The sequence below is a fragment of the Musa acuminata genome, chromosome BXJ1-5, assembly GCF_036884655.1.
Source record: "Musa acuminata AAA Group cultivar baxijiao chromosome BXJ1-5, Cavendish_Baxijiao_AAA, whole genome shotgun sequence".
In the NCBI taxonomy this organism is placed as follows: domain Eukaryota; kingdom Viridiplantae; phylum Streptophyta; class Magnoliopsida; order Zingiberales; family Musaceae; genus Musa; species Musa acuminata.
In genome coordinates this window covers 2,939,143-2,960,560 of record NC_088331.1, presented here as the reverse complement: position 1 = coordinate 2,960,560, position 21,418 = coordinate 2,939,143, and the positions used below count along the sequence as shown (strand labels likewise).

The 21,418-nt window shown below is 34.6% G+C and overlaps 2 protein-coding genes across 10 annotated transcripts; both read right to left on the bottom strand.

Annotated features, from left to right (window-relative positions):
• Nucleotides 1–2,614: 2,614 nt before the first annotated feature.
• Nucleotides 2,615–8,891, bottom strand: LOC135673005 (syntaxin-22-like). 3 transcript variants are annotated; one of them, XM_065181655.1, is made up of 8 exons: nt 8,640–8,889; nt 8,314–8,565; nt 6,093–6,186; nt 4,862–5,001; nt 4,177–4,251; nt 3,114–3,271; nt 2,935–3,035; nt 2,615–2,862 (listed from the first exon to the last, which is right to left on the bottom strand). In XM_065181655.1, exons 2-8 carry the CDS (start codon nt 8,517–8,519, stop codon nt 2,797–2,799), a joined length of 840 nt encoding a protein of 279 aa, XP_065037727.1. In that variant the 5' UTR covers nt 8,520–8,565; nt 8,640–8,889; the 3' UTR covers nt 2,615–2,796. The 3 variants fall into 3 exon arrangements, with proteins under 3 accessions (XP_065037727.1, XP_065037728.1, XP_065037730.1); XM_065181656.1 differs by having other exon boundaries at nt 8,692–8,889; XM_065181658.1 differs by having other exon boundaries at nt 2,615–2,801; nt 2,877–3,035; nt 8,314–8,891.
• Nucleotides 8,892–9,545: 654 nt separating this feature from the next.
• On the bottom strand, nt 9,546–18,756 carry LOC135673002 (sodium/hydrogen exchanger 4-like). 7 transcript variants are annotated; one of them, XM_065181648.1, is made up of 14 exons: nt 18,495–18,756; nt 17,384–17,502; nt 17,193–17,290; nt 14,989–15,048; nt 14,790–14,836; nt 14,498–14,692; nt 14,187–14,233; nt 14,043–14,112; nt 13,669–13,769; nt 12,768–12,869; nt 11,598–11,742; nt 11,397–11,459; nt 11,238–11,321; nt 9,546–10,290 (listed from the first exon to the last, which is right to left on the bottom strand). In XM_065181648.1, exons 1-14 carry the CDS (start codon nt 18,672–18,674, stop codon nt 10,036–10,038), a joined length of 1,566 nt encoding a protein of 521 aa, XP_065037720.1. In that variant the 5' UTR covers nt 18,675–18,756; the 3' UTR covers nt 9,546–10,035. The 7 variants fall into 7 exon arrangements, with proteins under 7 accessions (XP_065037720.1, XP_065037721.1, XP_065037722.1 ...); XM_065181649.1 differs by having other exon boundaries at nt 11,598–11,739; XM_065181650.1 differs by having other exon boundaries at nt 14,043–14,109.
• Between the last annotated feature and the right edge of the window lie 2,662 nt (nt 18,757–21,418).

Below are 21,418 nucleotides of genomic sequence, written 5' to 3'. Positions count from 1 at the left end.
CTGCTCGTTTGACCCATTCTTCGAGCTTGTGGGGAAGTGATTGCCGATATAAATAGTTTATAGCGGATATATATTTGAAGTGATATCTATCGTGTTACTACTATTGCTGCATTGATGATGAGCAGACTACAGTACAGTACAGTACAGGATGTGCAGTATTGGTGGGGGAGGGAGATAAATGCCCGATTTGATGTCCAAGATTCCATTCCAGATGAGAAGATTTGGTGCCCTAATCAAGCTTGGAAACATGATGACTTCTCTCATACATATATTGTTAATTGACAATAATATAGATAGAAATTTTGTGACTCATATAGATATAGAAAATATAAATATCTTACTAATCATTTAAGTCAAACAAAATTGATAAACTAATTAGCTCATAAATTATGATTCATAATACCTTCATAGTTTATCGGAAATATGGATTGAGGATCTATTCGAAATGATTGAATTATCTGAAATATGGATTGAGGATCTATTCGAAATGATTTATTGAAAATTAATTTTAGCAAAGTCGAGAAGTTTATAAAAATTTTTCTGATTTTTTTTTTTGACAAAGACACTCCAAATGTAAGATTTTTAATATTTGATAATAAATATCTTAGACAAAAAAAAAAATTGAATCATTAAATAATTGAATAATGATGTTGGTCGATATAGTGTTTTTAACTAGCTTAAGATTACATAACCTGACATCACCTTGGTGATTCTGTCCTACTTGATAAAACACATATGTTAAGGATCTGCTAGAGAGGAAAGTGCCAAATATGAGTCAAGGATTCATTCCAAATGATTTGTTGAAAATCAATTTTATCGATAAGTTTATAAAAAGATTTTTGAATATTTTTATGGGACAAAGACACTCTAAGGGTAAGGTTTTCAATCTTTGATAATAAATATCTTAGACAAAATTTTTTTAAATAATTAAATGGTGTTGATGGTCGATATAGTATTTTTAACTAGCTTGAGATTATGTAACCTAAGATCACCCTAGTGATTATGTCCTAATTGATAAGACACATATATCCATAGAGATGGGGAGTTATGCCAAAAGAATCTACCAGAGAGAAATCATCGAATATGAGTTGAGCATTCATTTGAAATAATTTATTGAAAACCAATTTTAATGAAGTCAAAAAGTTTATAAATTTTTTTTAAATATTTCTATGAGACAAAGTTTTCAATATTTGATAATAAATATTTTAGACAAAAAAAACTTGAATCATTAAATAATTAAATGATGTTGATGGTCGATATAGTGTTTCTAACTAGCTTGAGATTAGGTAACATGAGATCACCCTAATGATTCTATCTTAATTGATAAGACATATATTGTTAGAAAAATTTATCGTTGATATTTGTATTAACACGACATGACCTTGATCTGAGTTCGAGAAGTCATTTGAGATGATATAAAATCTTCTACTCCTTATTGGTCTTTTGATGCCTAATCTTCTACTAAAGTCGAGAGGGATTCTCTTGAGTTGGTCTTTCGATGCCTAAGTTAAACGCCTTCTTTTTCTTTTAAAGCTTTGAGTGTATTTTTATACTAACCTTGAGGGAGAGGAGTAACCTATGTGGATCTCGTGGATGAAAAGTTTTTAGTGATATACCAATAACGAAAGATAATCGATCCGAACTATTTCCTAATCTTCTTGGAATATTCTGATATTTCGAAAAAGAAGTTGATTCATATAGTGGTAATAGCTGCATGTAGCGATAGTCGTGTTGTCATTGTAGACAATGGCACTGTTGCTACCTACGACCGAGACAAGTTAGCTATCATAAGGCTATCACACACTCTACGACACTTCCGCTATGTATGTAGCCATTGCTCGTGACTAGGTTGGTGATCACTAGATACCATCACCCTCAACACTATTGTCGTTGACAATAAAATGTCGCCAGTTGTCCATCAATCAAACACAAGGAACCTCGCATCGATTACAAGTAAGCGACAAGACAAACGAGATAAGAAAGCAAATCAACAACACCAACAATCATTGAAGTATGATAAATCAAAATCGAATAACATCTTTTTGACTTATGAGATTAAATATGTGCAAGTTGTGAAAAAAAAATAAGGTTAAATATTTTACTTTTATAAATATAAAGATACCAACGTAATGTTTAAAAATATAAATATTGAAATGCTTAATATAACTAATTACTTGAGATATTTATCTTATATGTAATTAGCCCGATATTTGATAAATGAAGTAAAGTTTCTGATTTGATGGGGACTGAGTTGAACCATCAGTGAAATATTCAAAGTTAGAAGAGGAGTTAAGTTTGGTTCGACTTTGAATAAGAAAACTAACAAAATTTATAGAAAAATGAATGAGATAGTTGAAATGAAAAATAAAAGAAAAATGTGTCAATATTTATATTACTAATAAGAAAAATGAAAGAAACCTCAAAGAGGAAGAAACAACTTCCCAAACTGAAGAAAACTAAAATGCTAATCTCAAAACAGGGATGATTTCTTTCGTTAATAGATAAAAGTGAGGAATATACCTTTAATATTAGATATAATTGTTAGTCTCTTTGCTCAGTGCATAGACAGGCAAGTCTCACTTCTTTGATAGGCAGACCATAAAGAAGGGCATCATATAAAAAGGCACCCGAATAACTTAACATTGGCTTAATGGCTATATCATGTATTTACCATACAGCATCGCAAAAATGCAACATGGCTTCATCTAACCGGGATACGACAATAGGCTTTTCGCACAAAAATTGGCTCAGATGATGGTTTCATTTATCAGATCGCGGTGACTTCTGATTCCTGAATTAAGCTGCAAGAATGATGATCACGATGAGTAGAACGACGCCAAAGATCACCAACAGCAAGCATGTCTGCAGAAGTAAACCTTGCTGAGAAATGGACATTCGCTGGCAAGCTGGATGCACAAATTGAAGCTAATATACCAGAGAAGAATTGGACTTCTGTGCTTTAGATGCTTTGGTGAGCTGAGTCTTTGCCTGTACGGCTGCTGCAAGTGAGTTATCAATGTGGGAATCTATGTCATCTGCAAGTGGTGTAACTGCTTCAGTCCGAGAAGCCAATGATGAAAGCTTCAATTGAAGATGCAACAAAGAAAATTTACCAATCATAGCTCCTTGATCATGAACTAGCACTGCAAGATCCTTGAAAATTTCGTCCACCTCACTGATCTGCTGTTGAATCTCCTGTATGCCTTGCTCTCTCTCCTCGATTATGGCCTCGTTGAAAACAATTTCAGTATCCAACAGAAGTCCTTCTTGTCTAACATAAGTACATTTTTAGTTGACATCGAAAAGTTCTATTAAGAACTTAACCAGTCTAAGACATCAACATTACTATTGTAAGTTCAGCAACAAGTTCAAGGAATGGTTACCAAGCGTGATATTGTACCCTCTTAAAGAAGATTGAAATTTGACTAATGCTAAATAATTCACACACAGACAACCAAAGCCCATCTACTGGACATGACATCAATGGTCCAAAGATTAATGTAAAAATATCTTGCGTGAAAGTTCCTAGCTGAATTTTAGGCACCATGTTCAAGATATCAATTCTATATACGAAGTTGATTAAAAAATCTAAATTCAAACAACAGCTTATTGAACGTACAATGTATAGTTGTCAAATGAAAATTCTAAAAATAAGTTTGTCAAACGAAACATAACCATCGTAATTTTTAGCAACTATCCAAGCCCGTAGATCTTAAGCAAACAGAAGTAAGCAATTTACTGACATCCATGGGCCCACATACCTTATGCAGAATAAATAAGTCATTTTTTTATGACTGATAAATAGATAACCAAAGCTCTATCAATATCATAGAAATGTATTTTCAGAATAGCTGAATTACAAAAACCATCACATAACTGTCACACGAAAGTTACTGTGATCAAGAAACTAATATAACAGTATGGTAATAGCTACAAACCATAGTCTGCTCAATGTGGGTGGTCCGCATACCGGTTCACAAGCGGACCAGTACCGGGCGGTACGATTTGAAATCGCAAACCTTGGTTTTAGTGCCTTAGCACTAAAGCCTTGGGCTTAAACATTTTGTGTATAGTTAGATGTTCCATACATATTAAAACATTGTGCTACTCAGATTGTAACAATTTTAAAAGCATAAGATCACAAGATTAAAGAATGAGGTTGAGTCCTTCTCTTACCTCCTAGATTCTGCTAGCATTGAGCATGCCTCAAATATTTTATCAGAACTACCATCTACCCCACTCGACGCATAGCTGCACAGCATTGATCAGGCCATAAGAAATAGTAATAAGGAGGTGAAGGTAGGATGACAACTACAAAGACTAAGAAACTTAAATGAATGAATTACAACATTCATATGGAAACCTCAAGTCAAAGACAAACATAAATTAGAAAACTTATGCCTAAAATTAACTATAAAGGTCTTGCTTTCAGTCATTATTATTTATTCATGCATGATGAAAGAAAACTACAGAAGCTACACATCTAAAAATTGTAATATGAACAAACAAATACAAAGAAAAAATTCATCCTTGAAATGTTGAGATGAAGAATGTGTCCCTCAACAATCGGAAGCTATCACAAATACCCATGAAAGACAGAATTTTGTTCTCTTTTTGGAACAAGATTCTGTCAGAAATACCCCTCAAAAGTGAAACAAGGATTATTATTATAAAAATATCACACTTTTTGAAAGGCATGCTTTTTTGAACTTTATCCAAATCATTTGTAGCACAAAAAATCTAAACTCAACTAAATTGATGAATAGGTTGATGCATGAAGATGAAAGAAAAATGACTGACAAAAATCAAACTTTAAAGGCATAAATTAGCTGATTGACCATATGAATCCGACAAATACCACCTTGATGGAAGAACTGCTTGGGGAACAAAAGGGATGTAAGCAGTTTCCCTCTCAGCTGCAATTCTTTGAGCTTTCTGAAACTCTTTCAGAATTGCTTGGAAATCTTTTGCGAGCTTTGCATCAGCAATCTTTTTGCTTGTCTGCAATAAAAAAAGCATGAGATAATAAGTATGAACAGAATTTAGTTATTCTTTGCCTCCAGCAATAAAGCATGAAATTAACATAAAGAGAAACAACATGTTCCATGTCCAACTTAATGGAACAGAAAGACATCACTGATTGAAAACTTCAGCTTATTATTGGCCAACAGCAGAGCTGATAATGTCTTAGGGCCACACTTGGTCTCAGGATTCCTCACAGCCACACAATATAACAACTTTCAGAGATAACTACCGAACATCGATTGCTGTAACTTATTGACAAGCAACTAACAATGAAGAAAAAAGAGAAAAAAAAGAAGTGTTTGCAGACCTTTCTGATGGACAACATAGCACACTTCAAATACACGATAGAACTTGATCAATAAAAGAGCTGTGCCTGCTCAAGCCTTCTATAATTTAATATAAATAAAATACAAATATTTGATTATGTAGTATTGAAGGACTTCGTTGGGGAACTGATATTGGCATGGCAAAGCATGGTTGACAAAATGGACCTCTAGCTTTGTTGTGAAAAATATGAAAACCTGGGCTGAAATCGCCAGCATTCATGGAGAGCTAAACCATATGTTTGGTCATCAATAGACCTTTGATGCTTTAATCTTTTCTTCAAGACCTCCAAAATTGATGATGATGTACAAGATCCGAAATCAAAATAAATTGAAGACCAACAGAAATGACAAAATGGTATATGCATGATACTATTTTAAAAAGAGGGTAACTTAACAAAATGAGCCTATTAAAGGTGGTAAATATGAGAAATCATGAATATTGATTTGAATGCATGAGACTAAGTGTTAACTTCATAACAAGTAGCAGATCATGTTCACTCAAGTAAAATTAGCCCCGACCAAAACTATCCCAAGCAGCTCAATTCAGTGAATTCTAACTAATATAAGCTCCAACCCAAAGTATTGAAAGCTGATGAGGATGCTTAGATCAATTTCTCACCTATAACATGTCATTGTCAGACCATGCAAGACTAACTCTGAGCAGCCAGGCAGTATTATAGTTGAAACTTAATAAATTGCCAAGAAATAGAAACAAAGATGGAGACAAACAATTATACTCACACTAACTTCAGCATGATGATCTGTTTCACTGGCTTGTTTAAGTTCGGCAGCTGTATCCTTTACTAATTGTTGAATATCTAGCCTGGTTTTGTGCCTGTACTAGGACATGGACATTTAACAACAGAAAAAATTAGAAAGGCAACTTGTGCAAATGCAACATCTTTCAATTAATAAAGAATTTGTCATAGCATTCAATGGACTTGTATGATATAAAAAATATGAAGCAAATCTATGAAGCTCATGCAGGGGTTTGGTGATGAAAAGAAAAAAAAGGTTATACAGCCCAAGGTTTACTTATGCAAGAGTGCTAGCTATGATGTAGCTAGGTCTTGTTTTCAGTATTGGCTCAGGTCTTTCTTGTGATGATGTCTTTTGGATTGATGAAAGAATTCTCTGATCATTCTGATAAAAGATGCAAATCAAGTTTCTGTAGTGGATTCACCCCTTTGCTGAAGTGACACCTCCGGGATGTTTAAACTTTAAAATGGTCTGACCATAATGATCTCGGACCAAAATAACTGTAGTAGAATTTTAGATTGATCTGGCCAACAATACACAAGATTTTAAAAGTTGATGTGCAGAAACAAGCTGAACAACTTTTCCTCTCAATGGGCAACTTTAAACTTATTATTTCAATATTTATGATCATTTCTAAGGTTAAGATGTTAAGACATGCAAATAAGAAGAGCCTAAGTGTCAAAAAAATAGATCTTGATGCCTCATTTCGTATTTTCCATTATATTCCAGACTAGTCTAGTTTATCAGTTTAAATTGTTTGAGAATGCTTTTATATCCACAAAGATAGCTCATGTTAAAGACATATAAGGGGCATTTTATCACACGTCACATACAGTTATTTTCAATAGTTTCTGACAAGATTCTTTTAGTGTATTTGGTCAGCCAACATTTCTTTTAATCCTAAACGTAATGGCCTTCATCACACTTTTAAATTGCATATGTATAAGGATCTAGTACACAAGAACTTCAGCAAGTGAATAAGAACAAAGAAAATGGTATTGCCTATGCAAGATATATGGAGAAAAGAGATTAAGATCATACTTAAAATGATCAGGGACATCCTTGCGAGAAGGCAAGGATATGATAATCAAATGCACTAATCAAAAACCACAAAATCCAAATTTAATTATTATAACACAGATCAGCCCTGGCCTAAACCAGGACTAACATGCCTTTGAAACCAACCAGGCCGGCCATGTGTGGGGACAAGATGAGACTGGTTCAACATACACTCAGAACAAAATTGTCCTTCAAATACCTGAACAGCTCAAGTCAAACACATCAGAGACTCTAGATTAAGACCTGGCCAACACAATAAGTGGTCAGCCCCGTCCTACTTGAGTTAGGAGTAGAGAGAAGCACAACCACGACTAACAGAGTAGGACTAGAAGTGGAGGCAGCTGGACAGTTTAGAGAAATATGGAGAGGAGAATTCAAGTGGAACAACACTTTATCTAGGATATTTTCCATAACAGGCACATACTTGTTGCCTCCTTGAAGGTTATGAGAGCTCTATTTAGGAGAGGATCATGCCACCATTGAGCCACAACCTAACAGTAGCATGTCTACATTCCACAAGCTTGATGCCTTGATGCTCTGGACAAAAAAGAATCTGCTCTACAAGTACTTCCAGTACCTTGCTAGGAACAAGGCTTTCTGGCCATCCTTGGAGCTAAATAATTCATGTCAATCAATTTCTTATATGCATACCTCTTAAAGCAAAAAATTGACTAAAAGCCTTGCCACTAGGACACTGCTGTAACAATTGAATTTACCCATCAAGCAAATGCAAAAGTGAAAGTGGAAAACCCAGATCACCATTCAAGAAGCAGGACAAAAACATAAGCTTCTCAACGACCAAACGAACAGTCAAACAGATTCCTCATGAAATTCATCTTTATTAAGAGAAACAATCACACTGCTTTTTAATGTATGAGAAAATTCTAATGCAAAAAGACTAGGTAAGTGCGACGGCCATACATCATGAGGACCTAGCCCACCTAATCGAGCAGGAACAAGATCAATCCCCTGTACAGTCCCGTACATTCTTGACATAACACGACTGCCGATCTCAGAAAAGACAAAAGCAAAAGGATAGAAAGAAACCATATTGCCAATGCTATCCAGCTAATGAATCATCAAATGCGCAACCACAAGCAAAATGAAAAACCCGGAAGAAGAAGAAGAAGAAGAAGAAACTCACAGCCTCTCGCGGAGCTCGGGGGTATCCTTGGGGGTGCCGAGGGTGTTGACGAGGCGCTGGAAGGTGGAGACGGCTGTGTTGATCTGGAAAACACCAGCGACTACCGCCTGGGTCGGATCCTTCCCTCCTCCACCTCCATTATGCATCGAATCTCGCCACCGTTTCCCCGACAGCGGCCGGCCCGACTCAAGATCCTGAAAGCTCATCTCCTCTTCCTCTTACACCTTCCCCTTTCCTAACCAAATACGAACCCTACAAAGAGAAGACATCCGGCAGCAGCAGGGGCGGGGCAGAGCGATCCGAAGCAGAATTGTGAGAGGAATTACGGTAATAACAGGAATTGATGAATTGGAATAGGGCTTCTTTTTTGTTTTTTACTCGTTCGCTGTAAAGGCTTCTAATCAAGCAAAGTCCAACCGAGCAAGGGAAGCAAAGGCGACCAGGAGCCGACGAGCCGCGGGGGGTTCGCACCGCACAAGCCCAACGCGAGAGAGGTGCATCCTTTCTTGTGAACGGAGGTGGAGCGTTGGGTAACGAAGCCCCGGCACATGTCGGTCGCTCTGCCGCTTATGAGTTACAAGGATGCGTGGAGTCCCGGCTGTTCCGGTTGGGTCGTGTAAGGTCTATGGCGAGTCGATGTTACGGTGTACTTGTTATTGGACTTTAAATAACCACCGCATGATGTTACATCTATGATGATCGGCCCAAGATTCGTTTGGTCAAATTTTGACTTTTGGATTGAAGTCAACAAGACCTGCTCCATCTTGACCTTTCGCTTCTGGATTAATTATTTTGACACTAACATAAATTACGACAATTGAAGATTCATTCATGCACGTACAAATGTAAATTATCTATTATTTTACTAATAATGTTTTTTATCTGGATACATCAAAACTCCAAGAATTTGATAAAAAATAAAAATTAATTACAAATTATCCTATATAATTATCGTTCCTAAACTTAAAAAAATTATAATAAAACTTTTATAATTATAAAAATAAAATAATTAATCTTATTTATCTTAATGATTAAATATTTAATCTCATCATAGATTTCACGAAAACATTTTACTGTAGTTAAACCTCATCTTAGATTTCAATCAATCGTGTGAGAATAAATGAGATTAAATATTTTATTTTTATAATTATAAAAATTTTAATATAAAATTTTAAAATTAAAAATAAAATATTAAAAAATCTAACCGGATAATTTCTAATTAACCCGACAAATAGAAATAAAGGTTTACTACAGATTTTTCAGCAGCTTTCTCCAAGTCTGTCCTGAGGAATCAAAATACTACAAATAGTATGTGAAGGGACGCTATCAGATATAAACCTTATAACTAATATTAATCAGAAGAAAAAACTTAATATACATATAGGCCAACTGAAGGCCAGAAAACAAAACTCTCTTTTGTTTAACACTGCCATAAGAGTCACTTGCTCAAGCTTTAGCTGCATTGCTTTGTTGATGAGGAATTCCCTAAGAACCAGCTGCAGTAATCCAGTAAAACATGTTCAGCAGAATCCCACAGCTCCATGCCCTATAGGAGGTTAGTTGTTGATTTCGATCTTAGCAACAATTTGAGAATAGCACTCCATGAAGTAGGGAAGCCAAGAAAGAAGAGGAACGAGTAATCTGTACAAGTCCACAGATCCAGACAGTAGCTTCCATGTTTGTCATTAGAGGGTACATCTGCAGCAAGAATAAGGGGACGATCTAGGTTGGACCACCAAACACTGGCCTCATGTACTTGTCATCAAACTTCCTCCAATATGCATGTATGGTATGTACTGGCCTCGCGAGCAGCCGTGACAAACTTCTTCTCGCTTGTTGAAGCCCAGACTCAGCAGAGTCCTCAGGAGGAATTAAAGAAAGGGTAATGTCATCGGTTTTAGGTTGTTGATCGCTGCCGTGATGCACATGATGAGGTAGTACAACATTTATGAGTGGCTTTGTCAGAAACCCGAACACCTGAGATATAAGGTAATCCAATCATGTGACTAACAACAGCTGATAAATGAACAACGGTTGGGCATCCTCAGTTGAGAAGAAATTCTGTAACAAGAACCAACCAAAAAGAGTAAGACTGCAACTTTATAAACTGATAATGCCAAGACTACAACGCAAACCTGGATTATGCAAATGACAGTAACTTCTGTTATAGGGACATCTTCGTTTTTTTGTTTCCTAATGTTGTCACTCTTACTAAAAATTGATAACCTCGATCAGAAACATGATACAATGCCTTTAGCCAAACCTGGAATCTATCAGTCACACTGCCTTTAGTTTTGGTGCAGTTCCCTCAGGTACCAAGAACAAACACCAATAACAGTTTGCAATCTAACATAACTAAACATTATATTAAGCAAGTGTTAGAATAATAACCCATGGCAAGATTTGCCGCATTGAATCAGCAGCAAGTATGTTAAAAAAAAGAAAAAAGGAGACAAACCTATAAAGTATACAGATCAGGTTAAACAGCATAAAATACAAATAATAAATCAAGGCATGATAGTTATGATTACACTAAAATGGACAAATTTAACCTTAATATTCAGATTGCAAATAAGGTAAATATTAGACTAACTTGATTATTACTGTTTGCATTGTTTGTGATCAGACATTTAGCTCATCTGATGCCAAATTGTACGAAGTTTAATTCAGCAGTTGGCCCTCAAAATGATAAACGAAAGAACAATTCAGTTTTTATTTAAAATATAATAATCTTCAAGAAGAAACTGCCACATGGTTGTATCTGCGTGCCTGGAATTTGTCAGCTTTGGTTGACGTATAGTATAATGTAGAACAAATGGGAACAAACAGGTGTACTTATAATATCTCAATATTAAAAAATAGTCACTTCCGGAGAAACAAAATTACATATATGAAAGTGTTCGTATGTGGGGGTCATGACTTACCAGAGTGCTGAAAAGCACAACTACCATTGTGCTGGTGATCATTGTTGCATAAACTGGATCCCATGTAACACCAGAGTGTGCAAACTGTAGAAGATGGAGATTTGAGTTGTCTCATACTGATTGATGTATTATTGTATTTAGAATAAAAAATAAGCTCACCTGACTGAATGCCAATGCAATAGACACAGCTCCCCTCGTGAGACCAGCCCACCAAATCACGACCTGGCAATTCAAATTACAACAATCATGCCGTCGTCAGTGGAACAGACAATGCAATAGATAAAATTTTATAAGCAAGATCATTCATTTCTATATCCAGAGACTTGGTGAATGTCAAACAAAGAAGAGTGAACATGTAACCTGGTGTCTGAGTGTTATCAGTGATGTTTCAGAATGCGAACTTATGTAGTTGGATAAAATAGAGAGAGGGAAGACAAATGCAGCACGGCCCAGCAAAACTAGAAAAATAATGACACCATAGATGCCAAAGCACGTCTTCAAACTGCTAAAAAGATGACATTCTTCAGATTGGAAAGAATCAAATTATAGATTACATTGCCAGATGATAATGTAGATAAAATTTGAATATAATCTTGGAAAAGCAGAATCAAATGATTGAAAAGTAACTTTGAACTTATTTTATTCCTACTTTCAGGAGTTAAGTCTGAGATATTATAGCACTGCAAAAAAGTAATTTTAAAACACCAAAGAGATCAAAATTTCCAAATATGGAAGAGTTTATGGTTTCAAGTAATTTTCTAACCAAATTTTCTGATAATCTTAGGAAACAATCTATTGTTGATTTAACTCACTAAGTTAAATTCAATAAACCTTCCTCAGATGGCACATATTCCATGATGGACTTATCATGCTGAAACCAAGAAACACTGCACACATTCTACTACTGCATTCTACTGCTGGAACCAAGTAAATTTCTAACCAATTTTTTCTGATAATCTTAGGAAACAATCTATTGTTGATTTAACTCACTAAGTTATATTTAATAAGCCTTCCTCAGTTGTCACATATTCCATGATGGACTTACCAAGCGGAAACCAAGAAACATTGCACACATTCTACTACTTCATCTCATGGTAGCACAAAGTTACAAAAGAGAGTATCGAAATACATCATACAGAAAGAAAATGTTATACATAGATCATAGAAACTATGATAACAGAATTTAGGATAACAGCAACATGTTCCATGTGAATAATTAATTAGTTTTCCACCTCTTATTGCAAACCACAACATGTAGATAAGTTTACAATCTGTATGTATCAAAATGGAGATACCTACTGACATTGAGGTTCCTATCAGAAAAGTTGGTCAGCAGTCTAACAAATGAAGGTTTTCTTATGAAGTCCAATGTAGAAAAGAAAATTTAAAAAAAAAATCAAAACTGAATACTAGACCTCAAAACATGTCTAGATTGCCCAAAAGAAGGCATCATATACCAACAAATCATACTCATGCCGCCAAGACAACACAAAAATAAAGCAAAAAATTATACAATGAAGCTAACAATACCTTGTTTTCATTGCCTTCCACTTCTCAATGTCAAGGGCATCCATTCCCACATAAAGAAAGATGAATGTTTCTGCAATGAATGACATGGTAGCAAAAATATGCCTGCCAAAAATAAGGCAAGTATCTAATGAATATCATTTTATAACATCAACAAGCATAAGAAAATTTTTTTTTACAATACATGCAATCAAGGCCAACATACTTTATACCATGAATCTAAATTTTTTTTTTATCAGGTAAGGCCTAGCCTACTAGTTTTAGATCATTGTCATAATTAGAGTTTTGGAACCCCTCCCAGGTATGATCCAAAGGTCAAGTATTTGTTTCCCTGATAACATAATTAACATAACTACACAGTAAATGTGCCTTCAACTTCTTAAATTATCCTATCAATCAAACTGAAAATAGTGGTTCCACTTCCAAGCACAATACATATGTTGCTATCTGATACTGGTTTATCAAAGTCAATAAAAATTTCCAAAAACTTGAGAATATTTCTACAAGAGAATTCATAATTATATTTGTTGACCAAATTATTGACTAATAATGTCCGATCACAAAAAAGTCCTGAAAAACCAGATTGAATCAAGTTACTTGTTTCCTTGATCAATTTGCAAATCCAGAAGGTTCCCTCACTACCTTTCATGTAACATGACAACAAGCCCTAACACTTCAGTTCTACACCCTGACCCAGCCCCTTTCATGCTTCAACTAGCAACTCAATGGGCTGAAATTTGTTCTATGTCATAACAGGACCATATCAAGCTGCTGACAATATAGAGTCCAGAATCAACAAGACAACCGAGAAGACACACATAAAATAGATGAAACTTATCTAATTAAGAAAAAGAAGATAATTGCCACATTCCAATTCTTTCTGTCACAAGCATTAACAGGATACCTTGTAGTGATCCTAGAGTTTTCAGTTACATTATGCCATGCATAATGGGACATGACAATCCCACAAAAGAAAACAGTCAGAATCCCGCTCAACTGAGACAGCTGCATGAACAATTTGTGTTAGAGAAATAAACTTATCCCTCACAACTGAGCAGTCACTTTGATATAATTGACCAACATTATAAACAGAAGTAAAGAAAATGGTATCTACATCATCAACTTGGCCCTGACTTAAAATTGAGACAGAATCAAATTACTTAATGTTAATGAAATAACAGCAAAATGGTGAGATGTCATAGACAAAGCAAGGATTTTTTTTTTCTTTTGAACATAAAAGCAAGGAAAAGATAGTTAAATAATTTATTTTGAACTAACCTCAGCCATCATGTAGGATAAATATGCCATTAGAACCATCAAAGCTATTTCACGGTCAGTTGAATGCCTGCTGACAACATTGTAGTCATAATGTCAAACAAATATATAAGGATAATGCCTTCTTCTTTTTTTCCTTTCACTCACCTACCAAAGTAAAGGGCCCTAAGAGCATAAGAAGTCAAAAGCCCAATCTGCAAAAACAAGGTACAACAGTGAAAACAAAACCATGAGCATAAATTATCAATTTGAGAAAACATGATTGTACTTGGATAACAAAATCCAGTAACAATAAAGCACAATGGCATGACTTCACTTAATAAGACATTTAACTGCATAAGTTATCCAGATGAAAATCATAAAAAGAGACTAAAGTTGTTTACTTAGATATTAACCAACCATTCTGACAGACAGCACTATTCTAATTCTTTGTACATATGGTGGCAAATAAAGCTTACAGCAATTCCCAAGATTGTGCTTGTGGAAAACAAGTATAGAAAATCTCCAAAAACATGTAATACAGCCCAGCCTTCTAGTTTAGAGACATCAAGCTTCTGGATTGTGTTGAAAAGGACAATAGATGTAGCATCATTTACAACTCCTTCACCAAACACCAAGCTGTACAGACGGGGAGTCTCATCTTGATGAAGTACCTACAGATTACATATAATTGGTCCTGGAAGCATATCTGACAATGACTGGATTAAAGCTAAATCTGAGAACTGGTAGAGAATTCTGGGGCACACCAACCTGTAACGTACAGACTGTATCGGTGGAGGAAAATATCGCCCCAAGAGCTGAACAAAAGGAAAAATGAAGAGACGATCAATTCAAAAAGATCTATTCCACAAGGTGAATATGAAAAAACAGTTGCAGTAATATTTTATCATATGTCTCCTCAAATATGAATTTGACAAATAATGAGTAATAACAGTGCTTGAAGTCATACCTAAATATTCCTGAATGCTCAGGCCTGTAAAACCAATTTTCGGAAAGAGCTTCCAGCTACCTGAAACAAACAAGTAATACAACAGATACAAGAGAATTAAGTTGCACACAGCATAAATCCACCAATTGTTTAAAACTTAAAAAAAATGATTTGAGGGTTTAGTTGAAATGTAACAATGAAGAGAAATGTATAGTTATGTGAATTTCAAAAATAGAAGCCTCACTTGTCAATTTATAATAAATAATTATTAAAAATACTACTGAATTTTTTGATTGACTATTACCCCAATGGATTATTTGGTGGTGTGCACCAACTTCATAAAGCACTTTTGGTCAAGTGAATTACTCATCATTAAAAGCATATAATTGCATGTGTTGTTTTGAAGAAGCATGTAATATAAACATGGAGACGGACTCAACAACACCACAACTGATAAACATGTATCAGATATGCATCTTGGTAATCTTGTTAATTAGGTTATAAATGAACAATTCAGAAAGTTGTGATCCATGATCAATAGTATATGTATATATATATATACACACACACACTTATACGTAAATCAAAAGAAGCTTAAAAGATTCTTAACGAATTAAAAACCTTTATAGTAAATACTAAATACAACCATTTAATAAAGAACTTCAAACTAATATACAAAATATTGAAGACACATTCTGCACAATAGGAAGTCAAAAATCTAAAACAAATACACGCTGGCCCTGAATTCAACATGTCTAGAAGTTTTTAGCAGTAAATATGTATTTGTCAAGGATCACAATCTTCGACAACACCACATTCCTATTGGCCAAGGGTAGATCAATTTAGTATGTTAGTATGAGCTGAGATTTTAGAATGTTGCCATAGACAGCTGTCAGGAAATAGTAAAGTGGGAAAATTAAAGGGATAGCATGCTTCAGACTGCCTTGTTCTTCTCAACCTTGTGGCTAGAAGGAAAATGCCTTCAGATTTAGGTTTGCCACCGCCTAATCGCTATGCGATGTCCACTACTCAGACTTGGAAAAAATTGGATTAATTGGAACACTTGACAAGCCCAGTTAGGTGTCATTGACACAGAAAACACTTAAGGGTTCCAAGTCCTCACACCTGGTTTGGATACCAGGCAGGAAAATGAATGGGCCACTACTCATTGATTTTATGCCAGATATACTGCAAAACCAACTTCCTTATACAGTGATAATATTTGTTCAGCTTCCTGTTCCTAAATAATCAGTCAGAGATAGAAATATACTAAAATCATCTCCACATGCCCTGCAAACTATCAAAAGAACCAGCCAAAAGAGATAATCTTTAGGAATTTTGAGTAACACCAGCATGACTTAAAGTTCAAACTATGATGTAAGTGTTTTGACACTAATATGTTTTTCCCAGGTAAGGATGTAAATATAAGCAGATATGTGGAAGATGTAGTTTCATTATCAGTATATGGAAGCTTCTTGATGACAGAAATTTGGCTTAGCGCAATTTGTTTATCAGAACAACTGTGACTTAAAAAGGTGTAATGTCAATTTTGCTACCATAGCATTTTCGCTTCTACTATTAATTCTATAGTTTAGTAAAAAACTTGTAAAACAGGAAAAGTATCACTGTTAATCTAAGCCTTTTTTCATTAGCCAAGAAAAACATTCTGGCTTCAGCAGGCAAAGCGTAATGGAGATCTCATAAGTGAGATCTGATGGAAAGTTTGTTGGTGCTGAAGAGCAAAGGATTTCCTGGATCTAACCAATGAGAAGGAAATGATTTTGTATCTTAGGACTATCAAAGACAAGAATTTATGACCAACGGTTCTCTATGACCATCAACAGTGTGCAGGTACTATAGAACATGATTGCACACAGAATACGAGTACATGTCCACATAGGTATCCATGTGTTGCACAGGATTTCCTCACAACCACTAGACAAGGAGGAGCGTTAGATAAGATGGGCCAGCTAAATTATCAATTTTGAGGTAGCAGCCACAGAACCAGGACAACTTATGTTATTAGAAAACAGAAATTGCACTCCACATCACCATGACATCAGCCTGCAAGTGCTTCAATTCCTTTAAGATCGGTGATGAGGACATGAAAACAATATTTTTTAGCAAGTAATACATTTTTTCTTGTATTTACCATCTTATTTATCATGATCCACAGTTGCAATATACAAGCAATTAGTCATAAACTTGAATGAAAGAAAGATTACCTGCTGAAATGATGACAAATGAAATGAAAATGCCAACTACTCCAAACAACAATATTGTCAAAAAATTATGGAAGAACTGTTTCTTCTTAACCTGAAACCTGAAGCAGTATAGCATGTGATTCAAGTCAATAAAGACATTTCAGAAATTTTCTACAAAGGCGATACTAGAAACAGGGTTTTAAAGCACTTACCCAGCATTGAAGATGATTGGTGGTAGAAGATACATGAAAAATAATTCCTGATCAAACCTGACAATGTGGGAATTTTTTCCTTTGCTAGCGACCAAGATTATGGTACCAACGATGCATCCCTAAGTTAGACAGGGAGTTTAAACCTTTGCCACTTGGAAAAAATTTCTGACAGGCTGAAATATATAAATTGCTCAAACATTATGGAAGTATTAACAATATCATTAAACGAAAGATATAAGCTAGGGAAGTGTATTTCTATAACGTTTGTCACTCACTTCTTGACCGCCTGAAAAAGTAATCTAAGTTTAATTTTCCATTTTATTCCAGCCCGAATTGTCAATGCACTCATTGTGCCTCCTTTTCTTCTCTTCCACCTTAAGGTTTGCTTGTTTACAGAAGATTGTAGGAAATCAGAGCATGAACTATACATAAACTTGTTCAACTTGTTATCTGCCTTTATGTACCAAAAGAAAGAACATTCTTACACTTCCTCTGGACAGAGCACAACTGCCCACGGATCAGGCCATTAAAATTCATTTTCACTATTTTTTGACCCTTTCTTGTTCAACTATTGCTGAAAAGTACCATTTTATCTACTTCTTCCTCTTCATAATCCAATAACGTACAACTCAAAGAAACTGAGGAATAGTTCTATCAAGTTGAAAAGAAGAATCCAAGGAACTGTGCACCAAATAACCAACCTTCAAGAAGCTGCATGTATAAACATCCTGTTCCAAATCTACCATTACATATCTTCTGGATAACAGACATGAATGCCGTCGTCACATGGACACAGATATTGTACCAAAACCCAGTTAGAAATAGAAAAAAGCAAAAGGCCGTGATCTTTTCCAACGAACATTTGCACTACGTTCAACTATTAGTCCAATGGGAATTTCGCACTTTTGGAAAGCCAGATGACACGTTTGCACATTTCATTCCACCAACAATAACTTATTCTGCTACTCAGCGGAGGATAGATCTTAATAAGGTTCTAATCACTTCATTCCACAGATGGATAGAAGAACTCTACCCTTTTTCACCTTGGACAATCGCTTCGGCGCATCTGACAAGATTAGCGGCTAAGGAAAAGTCAGGGATCAGTGCTTACGATTACGATGGAAGTGATGGACTCGTTGGTCCATCGGCTTTCTTCCAGCAAGTGCCCCACGACCATGCACAGGCAGAGCACGGCAACGAACATCGAGACGGAGACGACGCGGCCGCGATCGGCGGCCGCGGCGTTGTCGTCGAACACCATTCCCGCGAGGGGGAAGAGATCGAGCGCCATCTAGACGGGATCTCTATCGCATCGCCGGCGACGAAGGGGTTTGGACAAGGGGACGATCAAATGGCAGCAAATTTATGGCTTGGGAGAGATGGAGATGACGAAGAGAACAGTTTTGGTGGGACCCGGGAGGGGGGTTTAAGGAGATCGGTGGCAGCCACGTGCCGCCCCTATCACGGACAGACGTGCCACGTGTTTGAGTGGGACCCACGACAGGATCCACTACAAGCCGAGGTTGCAGTGAGTCGCTAGAATTCCGTACAGATTTATATTTTCTATTTTCTCTGAGGAACATCTTATTTTACCCTTAATAACCATCCCTTATGATTTGATCAGAGCAGAATTGTAACGATTAGCTGCAAATTAACTTTGCAGGGGATTTGAGCCCATAGCTGGTCGTTCGTCGTATTTTGAGAGGTGGCCAATTTCTTGTGGGCCGTTTGGGCCTCGAAGGATCTAAACTCGAAGGATCTAAACATGTAGTGCAAAGAGCCCAAAAGGCCCATGATGGACCCAGTGACTTCATGCCTTGTGAGAGCCAGACTGAGAAGTGATTACGTGTAACATAAATTTCATGTAAATATAAACTTAAAAGGACTTTGATCCAAGACATCATCATTAACAAAAGTATTTATATCTAAAAATCAATAGGAGTTAGTTTATTATATCGATCTATATGTGAATAATATTTTACTAACTAATAGTGAACTTGGTTTATTATACCAAACCAAGAAACTTTTCACCAAAAGAAATATTTTTAAAATGACTAGAAAAAATTAGATAAAAATAAATATTCCTTATATATATGCATAGTTAGAAGTCTATTATATATTCAAGTTTATACTAGGGTAGATTTCAATTTTATAATTAAAATATTAAGTATATATTAAAGTTGTTTAGGAATAATATACTAAAATATTACAAAGAAAGTATTAAGATATTTGAAGAGACGATGAAGTATATACTTATATACATGAAATTATATCAACTTGAATGATGATATTTTCATATGCTGAATTTGGAAATTATCTCTAAGAAGTTCACTTTACGTTTTATATTTATATTAGTTGAAGGAGCAATTTATAAAAAAAAATAAAGTAATATATTATTATATCATAAATAATAAAAGTTGATCTTGTGACATACTTTGAAGCCATTAATCAAGATTTATGAATGTGAAATTTTATCTTAGGGCTTTGTGTAGTCAAATTTAATTACTAAGTGATAGAAGATACTTTGTGACATATTACAATAATTTTTTTTCTCTAAAAATAACAAGTACTCTAGCAGTGCTATACATTATGGAATAAAGTACTTGATGGTCAGAAAAAAAAATCCATAAATAACTAATATTAATTAAGAACTTGAGTCCTATTATATTAATTGATAATCCATTCACTTAGGATTTATAGCCTAAAGTGTTTGAAAGAATATATTATTATGATTGTGTTTGTGAGCAACTCATAAAAGATATGATGATGCATAGAGTGTATATTATAACTGATATTTTTATTTATATAATTAAAATTATTTATTTTTACTATCCTGTTCATATTTATATATGTACATATTATGATTGAATACGATAACACGATTGTCTTTGCAAGATAGATTACAGAAGTTATTTTGAACTGTATTACAAAGGGATAATAATATTATAATTCATACAAGGAAGTATGATATTCATACAACCATTATAACTCATATTAGTAGTCATACTTAATGGTATTATATTTAATAGATTTATTGATCTATTTTATAAAATTTATATGCACGTGGTTTTATGTTTATTGGACTTATTAAATTATTTTATAAAATTTATATGCACATATAAAATATTTTTTCAAAATCCAATAAAGTACTTTCAAATAAATTTTTATTTTATTATTTTAAAATTTTTTATATTTTATTAATTAATGGCTCGGTAAAAGAATATTAGATTACGTGGCCCTCTCTGATTAGATAATATATATTATAGATATGATCGGATTCCGATTACTTTTATCGGTCAATAGAAAGGACTCTCGAATAATAAAATAATCATTCTTATATTTCTTTTATTTCTAATCTATCGTTCATGGTGATCCTGTGATTGTGAATGATAGGAAGAGATGAGAAGAAAGAGTATAGTTTTTTTTTAGATCGATATTATTATAATTTTCAGATCGATGGTGTATTTATAAATCAACAAAGACTTTCTAAATGATATTGAAACGTACACATCATAAATTTTATCTATTATTATTTTAATTTTTAATATTAAAATTTTTTTATGATAAAAATATAATGATTTTTATGCTTTCTGACGTGCCACTAGTCTGCGTGTCTCACGTCTAAGTGATGCTTATCACACCAAGGCAATACCTTTACTCGGTCACACTATCAAGATTTTGGATTTTTGATATTGGATTACTATGTGGCATTAACTTCGATATGATGTAGAATGAGAAGTAATTTGAATCATAGTATAATATATTAAATAATTTTAGTATGTTTTGATATCATCTGGCTGACTTACAGCATGTTTTAATAACATTATATTTTTTTGATTGGTTAAAAGCACCATGAAACTATAGAAAAATATTATAAGTGACTTCTCTTTAGTTATCATTACGAGTGATTATAACATCCTAATTAGTTCAACATTGAAAATGGATAATGATTATGATTAACTTATATGGGTCTGATAAGTATATTATGATAATTTCAGCTTAGATCCGTGGTTGAATGATAACTTCAGCTTGATC